The sequence below is a fragment of the Scardinius erythrophthalmus genome (genome assembly GCF_964197995.2).
Source record: "Scardinius erythrophthalmus genome assembly, chromosome: 18".
NCBI lineage: Eukaryota > Metazoa > Chordata > Actinopteri > Cypriniformes > Leuciscidae > Scardinius > Scardinius erythrophthalmus.
Window position 1 is genome coordinate 39,137,351 of NC_138238.1, and position 21,617 is coordinate 39,158,967.

The window sequence follows — 21,617 nt, forward strand, 5'->3', positions numbered from 1 at the left end:
ATTCTTCAAGTCAATCATATATTCATGGGAGAAAAATCAGTTTGAAAGAGGAAAGCGATATCTTTGTCAGTATAGTTAAAGTTACCGCATTCATTGCATGTGCCGCGCTTTATTTGTACCATTTTGTTTTGTTAGTTTATTTTTATTTATCTATTTACCTTTTTTTAGAATTTAAAAGATAATAAAGAAAGATGTTATTTGATAAATGAGATCTCTGATTGTAGTCCTTTGAAAAAAAAAAAAAAAAAAAGTAGTGCTTGAAAAGTCCTTAAAAGTTCTGGACTTGGTTTTACACTTCAAAAAATGCTTTTCTTATGCGTTTCCAGTCCAAATATCTAGAAATTCTTAAGTCAAGGTGCCTTTACTAGATGAATAAAATGACAGAAGATATTATGTCCTGTTTTCAGGGGGAATTAATCAAAATTAAGTGAGTTGATGCTTAAAAAAGCAAAATTATCTGCCAATACGGTCAGAAAAAAAATCTTAATTTAAACAGAAACAAGATAATTTTTCTTAAGATTTAAGAAATGTTTGATATTTGGACTGAAAACAAGACAAGAAAAGCACTTTTTGCAGTGTGCCGTATCTGCCCGAACCCTGTTGTTATGAAACAGCTCTTTGGTGTCTTTTCATTATAGATGGACGACGAAGATCCACCTTCCCCTGAGGTCAGAAAACTACCAGACCAAAAACCTCTTCCATGATGTTCATCCCTCTCTCCTTCTCTTCCTCCATCGCCTTCGGTCCATCACTATCTTCAATGAGGTGAACACCTGGTGACCCTTTAAAACCCTCTGGATCATGATTGATACAGGCTCTAAATGATCAACATGATAATGCATGATTGATAGTTTAGACTCTTTCATCATGTAAACGTTTTTTAGTATAATTGAACACACTTCAGCTCGTGATTCACGCGTCTCTCTGCTGTCAAATCTCCACTGATCTTTATCAAGTAAACGCAAGAATAACTTTCATATTGTTAGTCATATTTCAGCTGGACTGAACAGGCTTACTTGATTATCAAACATAATGTTTTATAGAGTATCAAATATGATGATCAGTTCATCTCTCAATCATCATTGTATTGCATTGCATTATATATTTTAAAACTATACGCTTTGATTATAAAACTAAGCATTTAAATAACATATTATTGGCAGATATTTATATTTAAATGCATTTTGTGTAAGTATCTGCTGTACGGTTTTACATTACAAACGTCCATATAAATCCAAATCTGCACCAAATTGTGTATTTTTGCTCAGATTGAGTCTTGGATTAAAACTGAGCTGTTTGTTTTCCTCCATATTCTCACTGAGTCTCAGACTATATGAGCCGTAAAAGCCTGATGCATCAATTACGATGCTCAACAAAAATACCTTTTTTTGTTTGTATATTGACTATTATTTCATACGTCAGGCTTTACAGGTTTAAGTGCATTTACTTTAGTTTCTTCTTCAGGCCGAGAAGCGTTTGGTGTCGATGACACGCCGAGATCTGAGCCATAACATCCTGGAAGTGGCTCACACCGGCGGAGAAGAGCGTTGGCTGGTGGTCAAGAGGATGCTTTACCCGAAAAAGGCAAGTCTCACACACATTTACATGTTCACGGACAGTCAAACCAGAAATTATTCAGACACAATGTGTATTTTTTTAAATTGTTTCACTAGTGTGATCAGGACACTATAGTTCATTTCTGTAAGTGAGGAGAGCAGAATAAAGTAAACTGTGACATATTATACCCAATAATTCTTCATACAGTGAAAAATTTATACAAATTTGGGAGCAAAAATGATTGGGACACTTTGAGCTGATCATGTTTTGCTGAAGTGTGTTGTCTTTAATTGCTAATGCTCTTTTTACACACAGACTGAACACAATGAAGCATTGCTTGGTGATTGGTTGAGCTAAACTGGTATTATCTAATTGTGTAGTTAAATTTAACAGCTGACAGATATTCAACATAATTCATGTGTGAGACAGTCTAACAGAAGGACGGACAAAACCAGTCAAATATCAGCTGAGTTCTGCTCATATTTCATTACCGTTTTCTAAACTATAGCGAATAAACTGTGATAATGTTGAAGGAGTCTGAATGTGTCTAAGATGTGCTCAGAAACCAAGGGAAGATTGAGACTTGCTTCTGAATTGTTTTCCCGCGTCCTTGTCCCAGTTTTACCTTCTTCTAATTGGCCTCAGTTCTCACAGTGTTCCGGGGATCGGGACGTTACGAAAGCGTTCCTCTGCTTTATTCCTCTGGGAAACGTTTTACATTCCCGTCTCATTCAAACTTAATGCAAGGAATATTATTAGCAAAGTGCAGTGAATGTTTTTCCTTCACATCCGTTTGTACCCTTTGTTCTCAGAGAGAATTCACGGCACTTTCTGTCCGTCTCCTGTGTGGACTTTCTCTTAATGGTAGTTTTAATACTGGAGACGCATAATTAATCGCATGCAGAAATGTATTTTAGAGGCTAGTACACAACAAACTGCAACATTATACACTCAAGTTGGCTGGTGTTTGGTTTAAAGAAATTGATTTTTTAGTTCAAGATATTTATAATGTTGCAAAAGATTTCTATTTCAAAAAACATCCTCATATTAGAGTGATTTCTGAAGGATCATGTGACACTGAAGACTGGAGTAATGTGATCACAGGAATAAATTACACTTTACTATATATTCACATAGAAAACAGATGTTTTACATTACAATAATATTTCACACTTTCTACTATATTTTTGATCAAACCAAAATTCTGCTTGGTGAGCAGAAGAGACTCTTTAAAAAAGTTTTTTATTTAATTTATTTTTTGCATTTATAAATAAAACATCTCCCTGATTTATATATGTAGATAATGCTCAATATTTTTAAAATAATAATAATAATTAAAGCTGCAAGCAGCATTTATCGGGGTTCAAGCAGTTAAGGCCTTTAAGGCCTTAAAGCACAAAAGCTTTAAAATCTATTAAGTTTTATTTAGCAAGCATGTAACCACTGACATAATAGATGGAAAAGACCATTTACAGCCAATACAGGCAATGTAACAGGAAATACATGGTTTTAAAGCTGTTTAACATTTATAGGATTTCTATACATTTCTGCACTGGTTTGGGGCGAAAAACCTAGGACTAGTTAGTAAAAGTACGTTGTTGACAAAATTCAAAATGGTGGAAAATTTATCATGGCGGAAATTAACATTATCTAAATCTCGAAGATCGGATCAGATCGGATCGAATAATGATAATCGATTCAAGATCTTGAGAATCGGAATCGAATCGATTCTTGAAATTTGAATCGAAACCCAGCCCTACACAACACTGTGTAGCATGTAGTGCGCAACTTGACTTGATGTGCTACACCTAGATATAGTATTCGGTAGGGCATAATTAAATCAGAAGCAAGGATCATCTACTGGAGGGAGGAAATGGTGCAACAGGAGAGCAAATAGTTGACAATTTTGTTCTGATTCAAAGAGAAAATGATATTGATAAATTAAAAAGTTCTCTTTGTAGTTTGTTTCAGAAAGATGAGTGACAAATAAGAACAATAGAGAGTTAGTAAATGAAAACAGACATCACCGACTTGTTTCTTTTTAATGATTCAACAGCCTAAAAGCTTCGATTAAATTAGGTGAAGTTCGAAAGTGGAGCTTAAAGTTAAAAATAATTACCACCTAGTTTCATCACATCTATCTTTTTAACGAATCAGTGTTTTTGAACATGTTTGTACATGTACGGTTTAATGACTCAAAGACAATCCGTTGCTGTAACAATGTGACTGTGCACTGAGTGACAGCCTTTCAATGCGCAGAGACGCTGTTTAGTTTTCGCTACATTCGTTACAAAAAATGTCCTTGATTTTTGTGCATGCTATACACATCGTAACACTTATTTATATAGCAACACATAAATATAAAAAACAAAAACAAACAAAAGAAAATTGTAGTTATCCTACCAGTTGATGGTTTCAAATTACAGTTCAAATGGGAAACAGGTCCATGGGCACTGGTTAGCATTTGTGCATGTAATTGCATCCACTAGGCAGACGATTCACCTTCACAGGATTATTTATGGCACAAAACAGGATACACTTGACGATCACGTTCACATAGGGAAAAAAAATAGAGAACAAGAAAACGCAGCCTTGGAAAACACAAGGCAAACGTACAATAATTAATTTCTGACTCAACATTTCAGTAACAAATGACATGCACAGCTCAAATGACACATTAATCCAAATTTATTTAACACATCGATTCGACACTCATAAAACAGTCACTGTCACAACTCATGATACAAAGATGTTAGCTACACGCGGTAGCTTTAGCACACGGCTAACTAGTTCAGCTCGCGCTGTGACTGCGGCCTAGTCAACTCAGCTCATATCAAATCATTTCTGAAATAGATATCTGTCATAAGATAACATATGACAAAAAAAAGTCACTCACCAAAACGAGACTGCATCACATATTCAATTTAAGAAGATTGTTCAATAAAGATTATCACACTATAAATCTTACTCCGATTTCACCTTTTACATCTTTCTCTGATGACAAGTTGATGCATCCAAAGTTTCCAAGTGCACACAATCACAGTTCCCGATAGATTATGATGATCATTTAGTACAAGGAGTTTCTGAAGAAAGTTTCCGTGCTGCTGTCTCATCTGATCTATTCTGTTCTCTCATCATGCTGACAGCAGCAGCGCCTGCGCGAACAGTGGGCGGGCCTTAAGAATATGCCGCTACTGTTGGCTCTCAGGGGTGACAGTCACTGCAGCACAATCAGTGATTGGACGACTCGCGTGTTTTTGCCCAGTGGTTTTTACCAGTGCATCAAGTAAATAAAAAAAATGGATGTAATTGAAAAAATAAATTTGTCCAGAACAGAGCGACAGGACTGAATTTAAACTGTTATAGAAGAGCTAATATACTGAGAATGAACTGGTGAAGGATTGTCTCTCTGCTTTATTTTATAAGAAATATTTCTGTGTCTAGAGTTCCTAATGCGCTGTACTCTCAACTTTTGTATAATAGTACTAGTCATATTTTTTTACACCAGGCATGAATAAAAGGAATGTTTTTTATTTCCTGTTTCGAAAACCACTGGAAACCAACGGACTGTAATGTATAGAGGAATGAAAATATGGAATCATTTACCATTGATATCACACATTTTTACAAGAAAAATTAGTTTTATAAAAATATTTAAAGGAATATTTAATGGCAAAATATATTAAATTGTTGATTTTGATATTTGGAATGGATGATGGGTTAGTGCGTTTCATTGACTTGACTTTTAATTGTTGTTGATTAAATGTAGTTTTGTATGATTTACTTTTTGGGACCCCAGGAAGAGTAGCCACTGCCTAGAAAGAGGCTAATGGGGATCCAAATAAACAAATAAACTTATATCATTGATGGAAAATACCATTTACAGCCAATACAGGCAATTTACTGAGGAAAGTTTTTTTGACAGTTATAGCACCACATCTTGCCTGATCTCCACCACTTTTGTTAAGTGTCCTCAAAGTGTGCCCATGCAGGTCTGTCAAATTTGTTGTAAATATCTCATTTTGTTTTGAAGTTTAGACACTTCTGTTTATGAGAGAATAAAAATGATCCATGGGTGACAATGATTTAAAAATTTTATTTGTTTATTTATTTTTGTCAGTTCCTATCTTAATTGTGACATTTGGGCGTTATTGTTTAGCTATTGATCTATGTTTTCAAATTTCACGAAATTTGGACTAACGGTTTCGAAGATAATTGCAAGTTTTTTAAGTGCTTAATGACAATGATACACAAACTATAAGGAGAAACCTGGCATATTTGGTATTGTTGGACTCGGGAAGGATTGAGGATTTCAAAGGACTAACGGTTGGGTGCGTTTATAGCCATTTTCATAAAGTTTTTTCCATGTTGTGGCGCCACCAAGTGGCCAATCGTCACGATTTTTTTCAAGTAATCTCAGATTGATCTCATAAACACGTTTCCCAAGATTAGCGAAAATATCTCTTTCCGTTCACGAGTTATAATTGTTTTAGTAAAAGTGGCCCTGGTGCCATCAAACATTTTGATTTCCCTTAGCGACCGTGAATTTAAATTAAGAATTTTTTTGATGATTATTGATAGTCTCTGTCCAGAGAATATTTCTGCATTGGTTTGGTTTCGATCGGGCGAAAAATCTAGGAGTAGTTCGCAAAAGTAGGTTTTTCAAAAAACCTCAATTTAATCAAAATTGACGCCTGAAGGGCGAGCAAATCCGAGGCATGCATCTGGTCCGCCTCGAGCCAAGGATTCCAGCGATATAAGACACTTGAGCCTACGCCTCACGGTTGATGAGTTATGAGCCGTTTCGTACTTTTGCCCGCTGTAGCGCCCCCGTCAGGCCGATCGGGGCGGGCCTTGGTGACGCTGTAGGCGGTGTGAGTACTATCAGCCCCCAAAGTTTCAAGTCTCCACGACTTACGGTTTGGTCTGCCCGATCAGTTTTATGTCTGAATGTTGCATCATGGGAAAATTAACAATTACAATAGGTGTTCAGCACTGAAGTGCTTGAACCCCTAATAAGTGGCTAAAAAAGGGCCACAAAAAGGCCTCTAAAAAAAAAACTATAGGGTCTAGGCGCTTGCCGTCTGCGCTGCTGCGTTCCAAAAACTTTATCCAGCCTTCTAACATGTGCCTCGGAGAGGAAAAAGAACGTTTGTTGCCCTTTTAGCTCATTTATCATGGAAATGTGGTGCATTTTTTGTTTTACCTTTTAAACTGTGACACCTCCACTGATGGCCCGATCTCCATAACAGTTTGCACGCTTCTTTAGAATAATATGGCGCATGTGCTCAGCTAATTTGGTGAAGCTCTGCTCTTTTCCCCCCATTTTTCAGTCATTTAAATGTCATTTTGCATAGGGTAATACAGAGGCCTTCTCACCTTTATGACAGTTAAACACCAATGGCCCGACGTCCATGAAAGTTTTCAAGCTTCTTCAGGATCACGTGACGCATGCGCATGCCCGATTTTGTGAGGTTGTATGCAAATCAGACAGCAAGATGGCCGCTTTCAGCCATTTCATGTGTTTTTTCCATAGAAATACATCATTTTGACACCCTTTTAACAGTTATAGCGCCACCAAGTGGCCAGTCGCTGCGCCCTTTTTCACGTGACCACAGAATGAGCTCGTACATGCGTGTGCTGAGTTTGGTGCAAAAATCTCGTTCCGTTCACGAGTTATAGCCAATTAAGCAAAATGGGCTCCTCCCACTTCGAACATTTTGGCGGCCCTTAGGGACCGTGAAGCGAAATTTACACTTTTTTTTGATAATTATTGACAGTCAGACTCCAGAGAATCTTGCCGCACTGGTTTGGTTCTGGTCGGGCCAAAAGCCTAGGACTAGTTCGCGAAAGTAGGTTTTTGGAAAAACCCCAAATACCCGAAAATTTTCCTGGGTGACGAGCAAATCCGAGGCATGCATCTGGTCCGCCTCGAGCCAAGGATTCCAGCGATATAAGACACTTGAGCCTACGCCTCACGGTTGATGAGTTATGAGCCGTTTCGTACTTTTGCCCGCTGTAGCGCCCCCGTCAGGCCGATCGGGGCGGGCCTTGGTGACGCTGTAGGCGGTGTGAGTACTATCAGCCCCCAAAGTTTCAAGTCTCCACGACTTACGGTTTGGTCTGCCCGATCAGTTTTATGTCTGAATGTTGCATCATGGGAAAATTAACAATTACAATAGGTGTTCAGCACTGAAGTGCTTGAACCCCTAATAATAATCAAAACTCTGTTAAACGTAATCTAGCGAATCTCAAAGTGAATACATTTTTCAGGCAATTTTTTGATACATTTTTCAATCAATAATTTTTTCAATGAACCTTTTAATGCTTTGATGCTTAAATGTAAAGATGCTCTTGTAAGAATTATTTTAAATATTTGTTTTTACATGTTTACTGTTTGTTTAATGTAAAAATCCTGTGCATCCATATATATTATATATAATTCAATAACAGCAGCTTTTCCTCAGTGTTTCTGCATGTCTGACGTTCACAGGTCACTGAATGTCTCCGTCGTGTGTCTCTGTTTTCCAGATTAAAGAGGACGTGGAGTCGACAGAACTGGCCCTTGCCTTCCAACTCAGCGAATCGTCCTCCTGTGAAGCCAAGCCTCAGAAACAGCCCGTCTTCGCCTTCCTTCCACTGCGCAGCTTTGGTTTCCGTTTCATCATTCAAGGTTTAACACATGTCATGTGACTTTATTGTTGTCTTACATGTCATTTTACTGTTTTCTAGGGGTTTCTTAATTTTAGACTAGTTGACCAGCACACATTGTATGCAATGCAATATAATGCATGGATCACAGGAATAAATTACACTTTACTATATATTCACATAGAAAACAGCCGTTTTACATTCTAATAATATTTCACAATATTAGTTTTTTTTTTTTTGTTGTATTTTTAATTAAATAAATGCAGTCTTGGTGAGCAGAGACTTCTTTTAAAAATATTAAAAATGTTACAGATCCCAAACTTTTGAACAGCAGTGTGTGCATGTGTGTATATATATATGCGCTAGGGCTGGGTAAAAAATATTGATTTCTCGATTTTAATCGATTCTCATTTTTACGAACCGATATCGATTCTTAAATCCCAAGAATCGATTAGTCATCCTGTTTTCAGCTGATGAATGAATGGAACATTGTAGCGCATCCCATCCAATAAATCACTATAATCTTTGTGCTTTGTTACTATTGATATGAAACAAAGTCTCAGATTTGAAATTACGTCCATTTTCTTACGAAATTCAAAAACATAAATAGTGTTTTGTCGCTGTGGCGTGAGATCGCTCTGGCTCAGCTCTAGAGAAGCACATGATCTTCTCTTCCGCATTAATAACACCAGTTACAGCGCGAGATAAACATGAATGAGCTTCTGAAAGTGTGTTAAAAGATAGTTTCAGCCGTGGAAAGACGTCAGTAAACAATGTCATGCAACGTCACATTTACCTCATATCCAGTGACCATAAGCTCAGCTAGAAAAATTAACTCTAGAGAGGAGAATTTTGTTAAATATATGCACCATATTACATTCATTATAATTTTTAATGTTCTTCAATATTTAATGCATGTTTGAATAAATCTGGAAAGTTTTTTATGACAGCCACCATTTAAATTTTTATAGAATTTCATATAACTCTATTATTATAAAAATAAATAAAAGTGTAATTTAAGTGTTTGTATACAAATCAGTTCATTTTTACCTTCAATATTACAGTCGGCTAATGAAGCCTATAGGCTAACACTGACTCCCATAATTTACAGCATTAGTTCAGAGATTTGTTTTCCTTGAGAAAATGTGCAATGTATTGAACCTGATATCCAAAATAATCAATATTGAATCGAATTGAATTGTGAAATTTATGTCAATACCCAGCCCTAGTATGCGCTTTAATTATTTGCATGCAACATTACACACTGAAGACAGATGGACATGGAAAAAGCAGAATAGGTGCTCTTTAAAAACACTGTATCAGTGATGCTAATATAACACTGTCTCACTGTGTGCTGTATTGCAGGTGATTTCGACATCCCTTCCTCCAGAGAAGACGTGGACCGGGACAGTTCCTGGAACCAGTGGCTTCGCTCCGAGATCCCACAACTGTTTGTTCATGCCATGGATGTCTTCAGTGTAAGAGAGGAGTGGGATAGGATACATTTATTCCTATATATTTGCATTTTAACGCCAGCTTCAGATGGAGCTTACAGGGATAGAAAATGATAGGTGTACATGACATTCTTCTCTCAGACGAATACAATCTGAGTTATGTTAAAGGGGTGGTTGATTATGATTTGACTTTTCTAGCTTTAGTTAGTGTGTAATGTTGCTGTTTGAGCATAAACAACATCTGCAAAGTTACAACGCTCAAAGTTCAGAGTAGGCTTGGGCGGTATTGGAATTTTGATACCGTCAAACCTCCTCCCTATTTTACCGGGGTATACGGTATTACCGTGACTAATTAAAAATTATGACATAATGGGCTCAGATGGCGTCACCAAACTGTTGGCTTGTGCCTACACCGTTCAGAAACTGAATGCCAAATCAAAAAAAAATAAAAATAAAAAAATCAAGCCGTGCACGTTGTGTCTGAGTCTGGCCGACGGCATTAACTGTTATTATGAGCCCGAGCCCACCATTATTCAACATAATATCTGTGTGCGTGCAACAAGCAAGAAGTGCCTTTGTAATCCGGTGACGCGTGAATTGAAACTATTGAAATAGTTTTAATAGCTTTCTTATTTTCTGAGGATGAAATAGTGTTAAGGTACATTTTAAATTCTTTCAAAAAAACAATAAAAATTGGTTTGTTATTGGTGAATTTACACTTATGAATGTAAAATTTGCCAATAAAATAAAATAAATTAATAACCGCCATCTCTGTGGTGAACGCGCTTATAGAGAGAAATGCACATCATTGATCAATCAGATTTATTTTCGTTTTGAATTGTTTCGTTTAAAGAAATTGACGATCGCCATCTCCATAGTGAACGATAGAGAGAAATGCACATCATGGATTACAGAGAATAGGCTAGTCTATTTCTTTTCTTTTCGTTTTGTATGGTTTCGTTTACTGAAATTGATGATCGCATCTCTGTATGAACGCGCCTAGAGAGAAATGCACATCATGGATTAAATAATCAGAGTGGCCTTTTTCTTTTCGTTTTGAATTGTTTCGTTTAAAGAAATTGACGATCGCCATCTCTGAGTTTCGGTTAATTTATGAGATTTCAATGCAAGTGACCATGGCATGCCAGCGCCCATCATGTCATGATTATATTAAATCCAGGCAATTTGGTTGATGAAAATTTTATTAAAATTAAGATACAATTTATACAAAACGAAATTCGTTTTAAAGAGGCCTTTTACAAAACGAAATTTATTGAAGTGGTCAAATCGTCTGACTCCCGATGCATCCCATCTTATTTGTGCTGTTCACTTTTCATAATCAAGAAAGATGGAAAAAATAACATTATAATATTTTAACAAATACGAAACTTAATGCGCTTATTTAATGAACTCGAGAACAAAATGCATCCTGGCAGCAGTTGTTTCGGAGATGCGACATTAGGTTAGAGGTGTTTACATCTCTCGCGGTCACCTTTTTATGGCACAATTTACAAATTGCCTCGTCAGTATTTACCGCCTCTCCCTTCTCATTTGGCTGGAACCAGAAATATTACCAAACTGCAACCACACAAGCATTTTTAGGCAATAAATAAATTATATATATTATAGGCTATATAAGTGCCGGTAATGACGGTATTGAAACTGATACCGGTGCTATTTTAAGATCCCGCGGTATCCGATATTACCGTAATACCGCCCAACCCTAGTTCAGAGCAAAGGGAGATATTTGCTTTTACAGAAATCGCTTTTTAAGGACTACAACAAACGGCTGGTAGAGACTACACCACATTCCTCCTGGGTTAGTGACATCACCAACCCTAGAATTTACATTAACCCCGCCCCCTGAACACGATTTATAGATTTTAATGACAGAATATGCTAATCAATGACTAGAAGATAACTACACATAAGCTACATAACTTCATCAACTAACCATTCAGAAATGTCCTGTTGCTTCTACATGTTGTCACTTCTTCTCGAGTCTCTCCATCTTTGTCTGACTTCGGTTTGAACATAAAAGGCTGAACGTTTTTGATATTTTCAGTGTTTGTGTGTGTGGGGTTAAGCCAAGCGTGCCGCACAAGCCCTGAAAAGTGAAGCCAAAACGTCTCGATCGCCCCCCGGTGACTGGTCCTAGTATAGGTCATAAGCCCCGCCTCCCCATGTTATTCAACGGGACGCGAGACCAACTAAACAATTAAATTACACTTGAAATATCTTTTTTCCAAAGGTGGTTTCTTTCATTTGCTGTCGTTTTTATCACGCTGATGTAAGTTCTAGTATCTGTTTCAAAAATAAGTTGGTTTTTAGTTAGTTACGTGATGCGGGGGTGTAACGTCATGATTGACAGCTGTGATTGACAGATTCTCCGAGCGAAGTAGTCACTGAAGCACCAACGGACATTTTTTTCGGGATCTTCGGAGGACTGAGGAGATTGTATTTACTTTATTTTAACAAGCCTCTTGTCGTACTGCAATCATTTTTTTAAAAAGTGTGCAGAATGCACTTTCCCTGCGAGGGTGAGGGCGGAGCGTTGATTTCGCGGCTTTACTTCCTGCTCACTACTGCGCAGGTCTGGTCCCGAAATCGCTACTGCGCAGGTCTGGTCCCGAAATCGCTACTGCGCAGACTCAAGTTCCAATATGTCAGCGCCATATCGGGACTCTGGCGGCTTCAGTTCTCATCAATGGAAGAGAGCGAAGGGGCGTCGTCCATCTTTTTTTACAGTCTATGGGTTAAGCACACAAGCTCTTGAAGCTCCGCCCCCTGTGCCGGGAGCAGCAGCTCATTTGCATTTAAAGGGACAGACACAAAACGGTGTGTTTTTGCTCACCCTCAAAAAGTGACAACTTTAACCTGCTATATAAAAATATCTGTGGGGTATTTTGAGCTAAAACTTCACACACACACTCTGGGGACATCAGAGACTTATTTTACATCTTGTGAAAAGGGCATTATACCCCCCTCCCTTTAAAGGAGGAGGTGGAACACTTTTATGATGGACAGATGCACTTTTATGATGGAGAGATGCACTTTTATGATGGAGAGATGCACTTTTATGATGGACAGATGCACTTTTATGATGGACAGATGCACTTTTATGATGGACAGATGCACTTTTATGATAGACAGATGCACTTTTATGATGGATAGATGCACTTTTATGATGATGGATGCACTTTTATGATGGATAGATGCACTTTTATGATGATGGATGCACTTTTATGATGGACAGATGCACTTTTATGATGGATAGATGCACTTTTATGATGGATAGATGCACTTTTATGATGATGGATGCACTTTTATGATGGACAGATGCACTTTTATGATGGACAGATGCACTTTTATGGACTTCAAAACAGAAACAGCCATTCACTGCCATTATAAAGCTTGGAAGAGCCAGGACATTTTTTAATATAACTCTGATTGTATTCGTCTGAAAGAAGAATGTCATATACACCTAGGATGATTTCAGGTTGAGTAAATCATGGGCTAATTTTCATTTTTGGGTGAACTGTCCCTTTAAAGCTCATAAATCTGCTTTTAGCATGTTGCTAGAAAAGAAAAACTTGCTTTTTTATGTTTCTTTGGTCATCTGAAGGAACATCTGTAGTGCTAACGAGTGCATGCGATGTGAATCCCACAGCAACACCCAGAGTTCAGTGGGCTCGGAGGACTCTGTTACTTTCTGCAGTTTATCCCTCAACCAAGTGAGATCCTGGACTTCTTCAACCCCGTGGCCAATCAGATCATCCAGTTGCTGAAGGGTAAACCGTGCCTCCCTGCCAAAGAGGACAGCGGTGAGGACCAGGGTCAGAGCTTACTCTTCCATGAAGGCCATAATCTAGATTTTCCTCAGCTGGACATATATATATATATATATATATACACACACTGCCGTTCAAAAGTTTGGGATCATGAGATTTTTAATGTTTTTAAAAGAAGTCTCTGCTCACCATGGCTGCATTTATTTGATTAAAAATACAACAAAAAAACAGTAATATTGTGAAATACTATTACAATTTAAAATAACTGATGTCTTCAGTGTCACATGATCCTTCAGAAATCATTCTAATATGATGATTTGCTGCTCAAGAAACATTCATAATTATTATCAATGTTGAAAACAATTGTGTACATTTTTTTCAGGATTCTTTGATGAATAAAAAGTTCAAAACAATAACTGTTTTGAATATATATATGAGGCAAATTAATGAGGTATGCATATTGTAAACGGATCAAGAAATTCCATTTAGAGCCAATATTTGCCCCCTGGAATTGGTTTCCTGGGGCATATTTTAAAAATGATTACAATAAAACATATTTTGTATTTTGAGCTAAAACTTCACACACACTCTGAGACATCACTTATTTTACATCTTGTGAAAAGGTCATTATATGACTATGTTAAGTACTGATGCTGATGTTGACGCACGTTGAAGAGTAAAGATGTCTCTCTGTTCAGATGGCGGAGTGGAGTTCAAGCTGCCGTCCCAGCTGGCCGTGTGTTCGGACCGGCTGATCCAGGAGGTGATTGGAGGAGAGGATCTGTGCCGAAGCCTGAGTCTGTCGTACCTCCACCCGGCGCTGCAGGCTCGCCTCTCGAGCTCCCTGCTCACGGCGCTGGGCGTGCACCGGCTCCGGCCCGCCGAGATCATCACCGTCACCTGCTCCATGGCCAGAGAACTCCTGCAGCACGGCCATCTCAGCTCAGGTGTGACGAGTGATGCAAAACTGAACGAGATACAAGTTATAATTCAGAGGCAGTGTTTTTCAATCCAGTGAAATCTAGAATTTTAATAGATTTTCGATATTTTAAAGCCATGAATGATCTTGTTTCTTTTGATTTGGTGCAATAAGGGGGCATTATTTATGACAACCTGTATTTTGCATCCCTCTTAAAGGTGCAGTGTGTAATATTTAGGAGGATTTGTTGACAGAAATGCATTATCATATACATAACTATGTTTTCAGTGGTGTATAAAGACCGTACATAATGAACCGTTATGTTTTTATTAGCTTAGAACAGGGGTCGGCAACCTTTTTGTCATGAAGTGCCATTTTTAAGTGTCCGAGTTCATCACTGTGCCACAACACACACATAGCCTATATATATATACATACATACATACATATACACACACACTCATATAAATACACAAACATTTTACATTTTCATAATGGCTTACACAGAAATAGTATAGAAATTTAAATATTTCTCTTGAAATTTGTTTTAGATTTAGATAGACAATTTAATAGTATTTATAACTCCTAGATGATGCACCGATTACAATTTTCTAGGCCGATTCCGATTTTTCATTGAGTTTGACCTGCCGATACCGATTTTAGCCGATTCCTATTTCTTTTTTTCTAACCACTTTACAACACACACAAATATATATATATTTAATATATTTATTTATTTTTTTATATATTTTTTTTATAAAATATCATATCCTTTTACCCAAACTGAATAATAAAAACAAGTTTAAATGGGTAGATTTTATATAAATATTTTTGAGTCTTCATTTTCTTTTCTGACATAACCTAATCCAGTTCTTGTTAAAACACACTAGACATGCACATTCTGTGCATTTTAGGCACTTTTGTTTGAAATCATATTTATTTTGTCCATCAAAAGTGTGCTTTCACTTTCATTGAGCGTGAGCAGCGCAGACAAAATAGACTCGCGGCGAAACCCTCGCTTCACTGCTGCTCACGCGCTGCTCCTGTTGGGCGCTCACGCTCTGCTCCAGCTCCCGGTGTGAATGCACTCATTGATTAACATGCACGCCGAAAAAAATATGTGTGAAACGGCTGTAATTCACGAGGTTTCCTACATGTGCGTTCCGTGTGCACATGTGATGCTGGTGTTGCGCGATGTTAATCATGGGGAGCCCGAGACCGAGTGCATTTGACCGGCATAAAATCGGCCTATGTCAGACTGACCGGCCGGTCGCCGGTTATGGCCGATCACGTGAAAATCGTCTGATTTCGGCCACCAGCGGATCAATCGGTGCATCTCTAACTTAATAAAATAAGCTTTTTTTACTACGAGGAATTATTACATCAAAATGTAGATCTGTGTGCAGGTAGACTACTTTATCTGAATGAAATACATACACTTCTCTCGCATTTGCTTGCGTGCCAGCGATTAACCCTCCGCGTGCCAGTGTTGGCACGCGTGCCTTAGGTTGCTGACGTCTGGCTTAGAATGAGTAATTTCTCTCTACACACACCGCGGGTCCGCTTACATTGACATGTTTCTACGGTGGCCCTGAACGCGTGGACAAACGCGTTTCATCACTATGTTGTTCTTCGTGCAAAGAAGCTATAGCTAAAGTCAGCGAATAAAACACTGACACAATGATGAACAAGTAACAATAATGTTCGCAATAACATCGTTTTACTGAATAATTAAGTAAACTTAATTTCTTAATTTATCTTTGTAAAGAAACCTCATTGCTTAACTACTCTCTGCTGTCTCAGACGACGACATCACTTCCTGTCGGCCACTGTAACTTCTGTTGGGTGCAGTTCACAACCTCACCACTAGATGCGCTAAAACTTACACACTGCACCTTTAACTAATGAACCTCATTGTAAAGTGTTACCGTTGCACCGCTAATCTGCTATGATTGTGGAATTTTGTCCCAAATGATAAGTGGTAACACTTTACAGTAAGGTTTCATTTGTTAACATTAGTTCTACATTAACTAACATGAACTAACCGTGAGCAATACATTTGTTACTGGATTTTATTAACGTTAGATAATAAAAATCCAGCTGTTCATGTTAGTTCACAGTGCAGTAACTAATGTTAACAAATACAACCTTTGATTTTAATAATTTATTAGTAAATGTTGAAATTAACATTAACAAAGATTATAAAATGCTGTAGAAGTGCAGTTCATCATTAGTTCATGTTAACTAATGAACCCTTGTTGTAAAGTGTCACCTGATAAGTTGTGTTCCCAGATGTCAGGGATTCATAATGCAGTATTTCTGTCAGTTTTTGATCTCACCGTTGTCTTCTCTTCTCTCGTCTGCTCAGAGCTCGAGCTGAAGAAGTTGGCCCGGCTGCTGGTGTGTGACTTCCGTGCGCTGGAGCCGGAGTATGAAGTGGACGCGCTTCTTCAGTCGCTCAGAGAGGTTCCCATGATCCCTCTGGCCAACGGCAGTGTGGTTTCCCTGAGTTCAGAGGGAGTTTTCTTCCCTCTCAGTGATGTGACGCAAGCTGGCACAGGTACTGTTTTAAATACATAATTTCAACAACATTTTACCGTTCAAAAGATTAGATTTAAAAAAAGAAGAAGAAAAATCTTCGTCAGCTCTTAAAGTGACAGTAGCCTAATAAACCTGCTGATGTCTGTCATTAATGTTAATCAAAGAACAACAGACAAACAGAAAATCACTCACTGCTCTTGAAGTAGCTTTAACAAGGATTCATCTAGATTTAATTTTATACAGTGAAGACTGTGCAGTGTAATTTTATATACTTTACATTGTTTAAAAAATATCCTTAGCGTTGAGCCTTGCTGTACTAAGGCATAGCTAAATGTGACATTAAATGTTAACAAAAATGATCGCTTTCAGTTATACTGTTATGTTAAATGGCTATAATTACTAATTTTAGTCCCCAGAAATTGAGAAAAAAACAGCAAAAAATCATTGTACTAAGTAAATAGATGATATTAAACAAATATTTAAAATATACTGTCTTTGTTGTTTCTACATGAGATTTAATGTGAAATTATTTCAATATAAAAAAAATTATGTTCATGATTAATTAATTAATCATGATTAATTACAGAAAAATGTGTGATTAGTTTTTTTTTTGTCGTTTGACAACACTAATATATATATATATATAAAGAATTGAATGTATTTATTTACGTTTATTTATAAATTTATTAGCTAAAATATTTTATGCATTTTTTCTCTTTAAAGTGTGTATTTCGCAATTTACTGAGGTACATATTTTCTAAACTGATCAATAAAACAGTGGCACTGGTGTCAGTATCAGCAGATATCGTTATCCGTATCAGACCTGAAAAGAAAAGCAGTTTAATCCAAGTCACCTCTAGAGACGTGATTGCTCTATATGATGAACATATCTAATTTAGCCTTTTATTCACATTGATTAATGCACATACATAGAGCTCATCAAATATGGTGACACGGAAGATCAAATGTGCGAGAACCAGTGAGGTTTGTTGAGCTTCCGTTGATTCATCTTTTATTAAGTCTTGTAGTCCATCAGGAGTTGTTTTCATGCCTCTCTAGACCTGTCTGCAAAATGAATGATCTTCCTCATCTCCTGCTTATTTCATGAATCAATAAAGTGAGTCACAGGAGAGAAAGACGCACTACTTGCGTCATTGCAGTAAAAAAAAAAAAAACCTGTATTTTTGTGAATGAAACCCAAACTACAGATGCGTTTCTCTGCCTCTAATCTCATAACTCCTTCATAACTCCCTGACACGCTTCTCTTTGATAAATGACCCATTTTTCTTGTCAGATTAGTCATATACGTCCTCACACGGAGCGGGTGGAAATATGAGTTCCAGCTGAGTGGAAACGAGCCATGCTAACGCTGTGAGTCAGGTGGAGTTGGGCGCAGCTGCTAAAAGCAGGGAAGAGATGAATTAAACATCAGTATTTGGGCCCGAAGGCTCAGCGGGACAGGAACAGGAAGTGCGTCATCAGCCGCTGGTTTTCAAAGTGTGGGGCGCGCCTCCCCAGGGGGCGCCAGAGCATGCCAGGGGAGGCGCGGAGAGTGGTACAAATTATAGCCTAATAATTAGTTTAAATTAATACATTTAAAAAGTTAAATTGTTATTATTCTGAAAATACACTGCAGGTCTTGATGCCCAATTCTGATTTGTTACCTTTTGTCCGTCCGTTTACACGTTCTTTGGCTTTAACGAGGAGCGGTGGGTCAGAAATTTTAGGATGAGCAAGCCAAACTTTGATATATATCGTCAACGTGTGTCAACATTCCTCTTGGGTCGTCCGTCCCTTTGCATATGCACGATTCATGCGTTTAATGGGGTTTCTCTCGTCATTAAACCGCGGAGACGTTTCCTAATGCCTCAGAAAACCCGATCTGCCTGTTTACATGACAGTCGCATCGGCACATATCTGATTTATATCTGATTTATTTCCACATATGAATGAGACCTGAAACCGATCTTGAAATATCCGAATGCACGTGTTATTTTCCCGTTTACGCTGTCACAGAACACATCCGATCTGTGTCACATATGAGCAAAAAATCGGAATTGGGTCACATTTCTCTAGCCGTGTTTCCATTACCCTTCAAATTGCACAAATTGAAATTGCGAATTGAAAATACGCCCAATGGAAACACGTCAATTTCGCAAAAACTCCCATTTATCGCAAAAAAGTTTTTACGCTCGCATGAGGTTTTTTTTCAGGCAATTCAAAAAAGGAATATTTCGCAAATCTGCAATGGTAACAGTTTTTGCGCATTTACAGTCAGCTGACGTAGACGACGCGGTGTGTTTGGACAGAATACGAGACAGAGTTCTTTATTAAATTCATGAAAGACAAAAGATTGACAAATAATGGATTCTAAGGCTCAAATAAATGCCACAATCAAGACCTGGAAGCAGAAATGAGTGAGAAACACCCAGAAACTCCTCATATGAGCCGCTCACAAGGGTCGTGCCTTGCCATTAATGCTTGGATAACACGCCAACGTTTCCTTCCATTAATAATACGTCCGTTGCCATGATTTTTGGAATGACTTATCGTGAGAGGAAAAAATGACGTTTTAGTCGCATAACATCATTTAATGGAAACGCCGTCATTTCGCAATAGTTTTTTATCGATATTTAGAAGAAGAAGAAAATCGCAAAAGTTTTGCACAAATCTGTAATGGAAACACGCCTACTGAGAGTGTAAACGAGGAGTTTGACATTGCTATGTGTGTTTTCTGGGGGGTTTTTTTGCTTTTTTTTTTTGGGAGGGGACGCCATTGGGTAAATTGTGTCAAAAGGGAGGCCCACTGTCTTAGACTTTGAAAACCCCTGCTGTACAGGGTTTGAAATGAACTTTTTCACTCACCGGCTGTAGATTTAAAAGTCATGCTTTTCCCCATTATTGTTGAATCACGGACGCTACTTTGCCAAGAGATCTCTATTTATTATTTTATACATGTATCAGACAGAGAGAAACAGGCACAGCAGAATAAGGCTATAGGTGAGGAGGTCTTCATTCCAGATTTCTCTGTTCCCATTTCTCTATTCCCTCACCCCATCATGCCTCTATGTTTCTCTGGGGTGGTACAGTAAGGATTGAGCTTATATACACCACTGAGGGATTTACAACTTCCTTGTAAGGTAGAAAAACATGTTGCTTATGTTTACAAATGGAGCGTATACCTCATGCTTACACATGGCACAATCACTTTCCATATTAAGCAACTTCCCTTTAGTGTGTACATTTGTGGTACATTGCATCAGTTGAAAGATTCCTTTCCTTGTAAAGAACATGCCAGCTGAACACATTTGATGTGTCATCATCACTGGAACATCAGTGAACGTTATATTGCACACATACCTCTAAGCACAATATAGCTCTCCCAGCTTTATTATAAAAACAATAGTGTGTATGTGAAATTATTTAAATTATTATGAAAATGAATAAAGAAAAATAATACTAAAAAATAAATTAAACAGTAAATTTTTATTTATAAAAAAAAAAAAAAAAAAAAGTATTTTATATTTTATTTTCACAATGTAAATTTTTAGTCTTCACCGGCCAATTTGACTACTACATTTTTAAGTTACTGGCCATTCAGAACTTCTACTAGCCGAAAAAGAAAAAAAAAGAAATAAAAGAACTAGTCTAGTCAAGTCACATTTATTTATATAGCGCTTAGGAAAATAATGCAACATTATTTAAACATTGTATACATTTTTAAATATTGCTGATTACTTGCAAAGCAATAAATGCACTTTAATTTAATATTGAACAAAATAAACCAGATTAACTACGTCCCAGCTTTTATATATATATATATATATATATATATATATATATATATATATATATATATATATATATATATATATATATATATATATATATCAGGGCTTGACATTAAGCCTTTTCATGTGCTTGTCTTTAGAACAAGTAAATCTTTACACACAAAAAATTTCCACATCCGGAAAACGCATAAAATCTGCATATTGTCACTTGTAAATAATAAATTGTCCTAGTAAAAAAGTTGCTTGTCCGGGAAAAAAAAAAAATACATTTGTATTGTAATTATAATTTATTCTGAAGCAATATTCTCATCAGTGTTCAATCAGCTTTGATATATTTAAATCTGCATGTTGTCATATCTGCACCTTTAACCCTCATCCCTCCATTCTTCCATCGCAGGTCAAAATGACCCGAAGCCCTAAAATTATACTTTTTTGCTCATTAGTATGGTTGAATAAGATCATTGAAGGTCAGCAGCAAAGACATTGGTTAATAAAGTGAGATTAAATAGATAAAGTATATTTGTCTAATTTAATATAGTTAATTATAAAAAATTTGCATAAAATTCTGAGATTGCATTTCACTGTTTTTATTCATTCTGAGGAATACTGAATGTTTTTGTACAAGTGAGACGAGTAAACGCATGTTCACATTTAGTCTAGAACTAAAATAACCATCATGTTCACACACACACACACACACACACACACACACACACACACAAACACACAACATGAGGACAGGAGAGCTGTCAGTCAACAAATTAGAAAAAGTAACTAGCGTTACTTATTTAAACTGAGATATTTTGTTGTAAATTGAAAAGTAATGCGTTACTTCACTAGCTACTTGAAAAAGTAATCTGATTACTTAACTCAAGTTTACTTGTACTGAGTTCCACACAACACTGCTCACACC

General features: G+C 37.2%; 1 protein-coding gene across 9 annotated transcripts in view; it reads left to right on the forward strand.

Annotated features, from left to right (window-relative positions):
• LOC308706474 (uncharacterized protein) overlaps positions 1–21,617 on the forward strand; it is a 101,665-nt gene that overhangs the window by 46,932 nt on the left and 33,116 nt on the right. For all 9 annotated transcript variants that reach the window (XM_081392141.1, XM_081392145.1, XM_081392142.1 and 6 more), the window contains 7 exons: positions 639–765; positions 1,465–1,584; positions 8,089–8,230; positions 9,574–9,686; positions 13,333–13,486; positions 14,152–14,400; positions 16,741–16,932. In XM_081392141.1, coding sequence (XP_081248267.1) covers positions 639–765; positions 1,465–1,584; positions 8,089–8,230; positions 9,574–9,686; positions 13,333–13,486; positions 14,152–14,400; positions 16,741–16,932 — 1,097 coding nt within the window. The remainder of the gene's footprint in view (positions 1–638; positions 766–1,464; positions 1,585–8,088; positions 8,231–9,573; positions 9,687–13,332; positions 13,487–14,151; positions 14,401–16,740; positions 16,933–21,617) is intronic.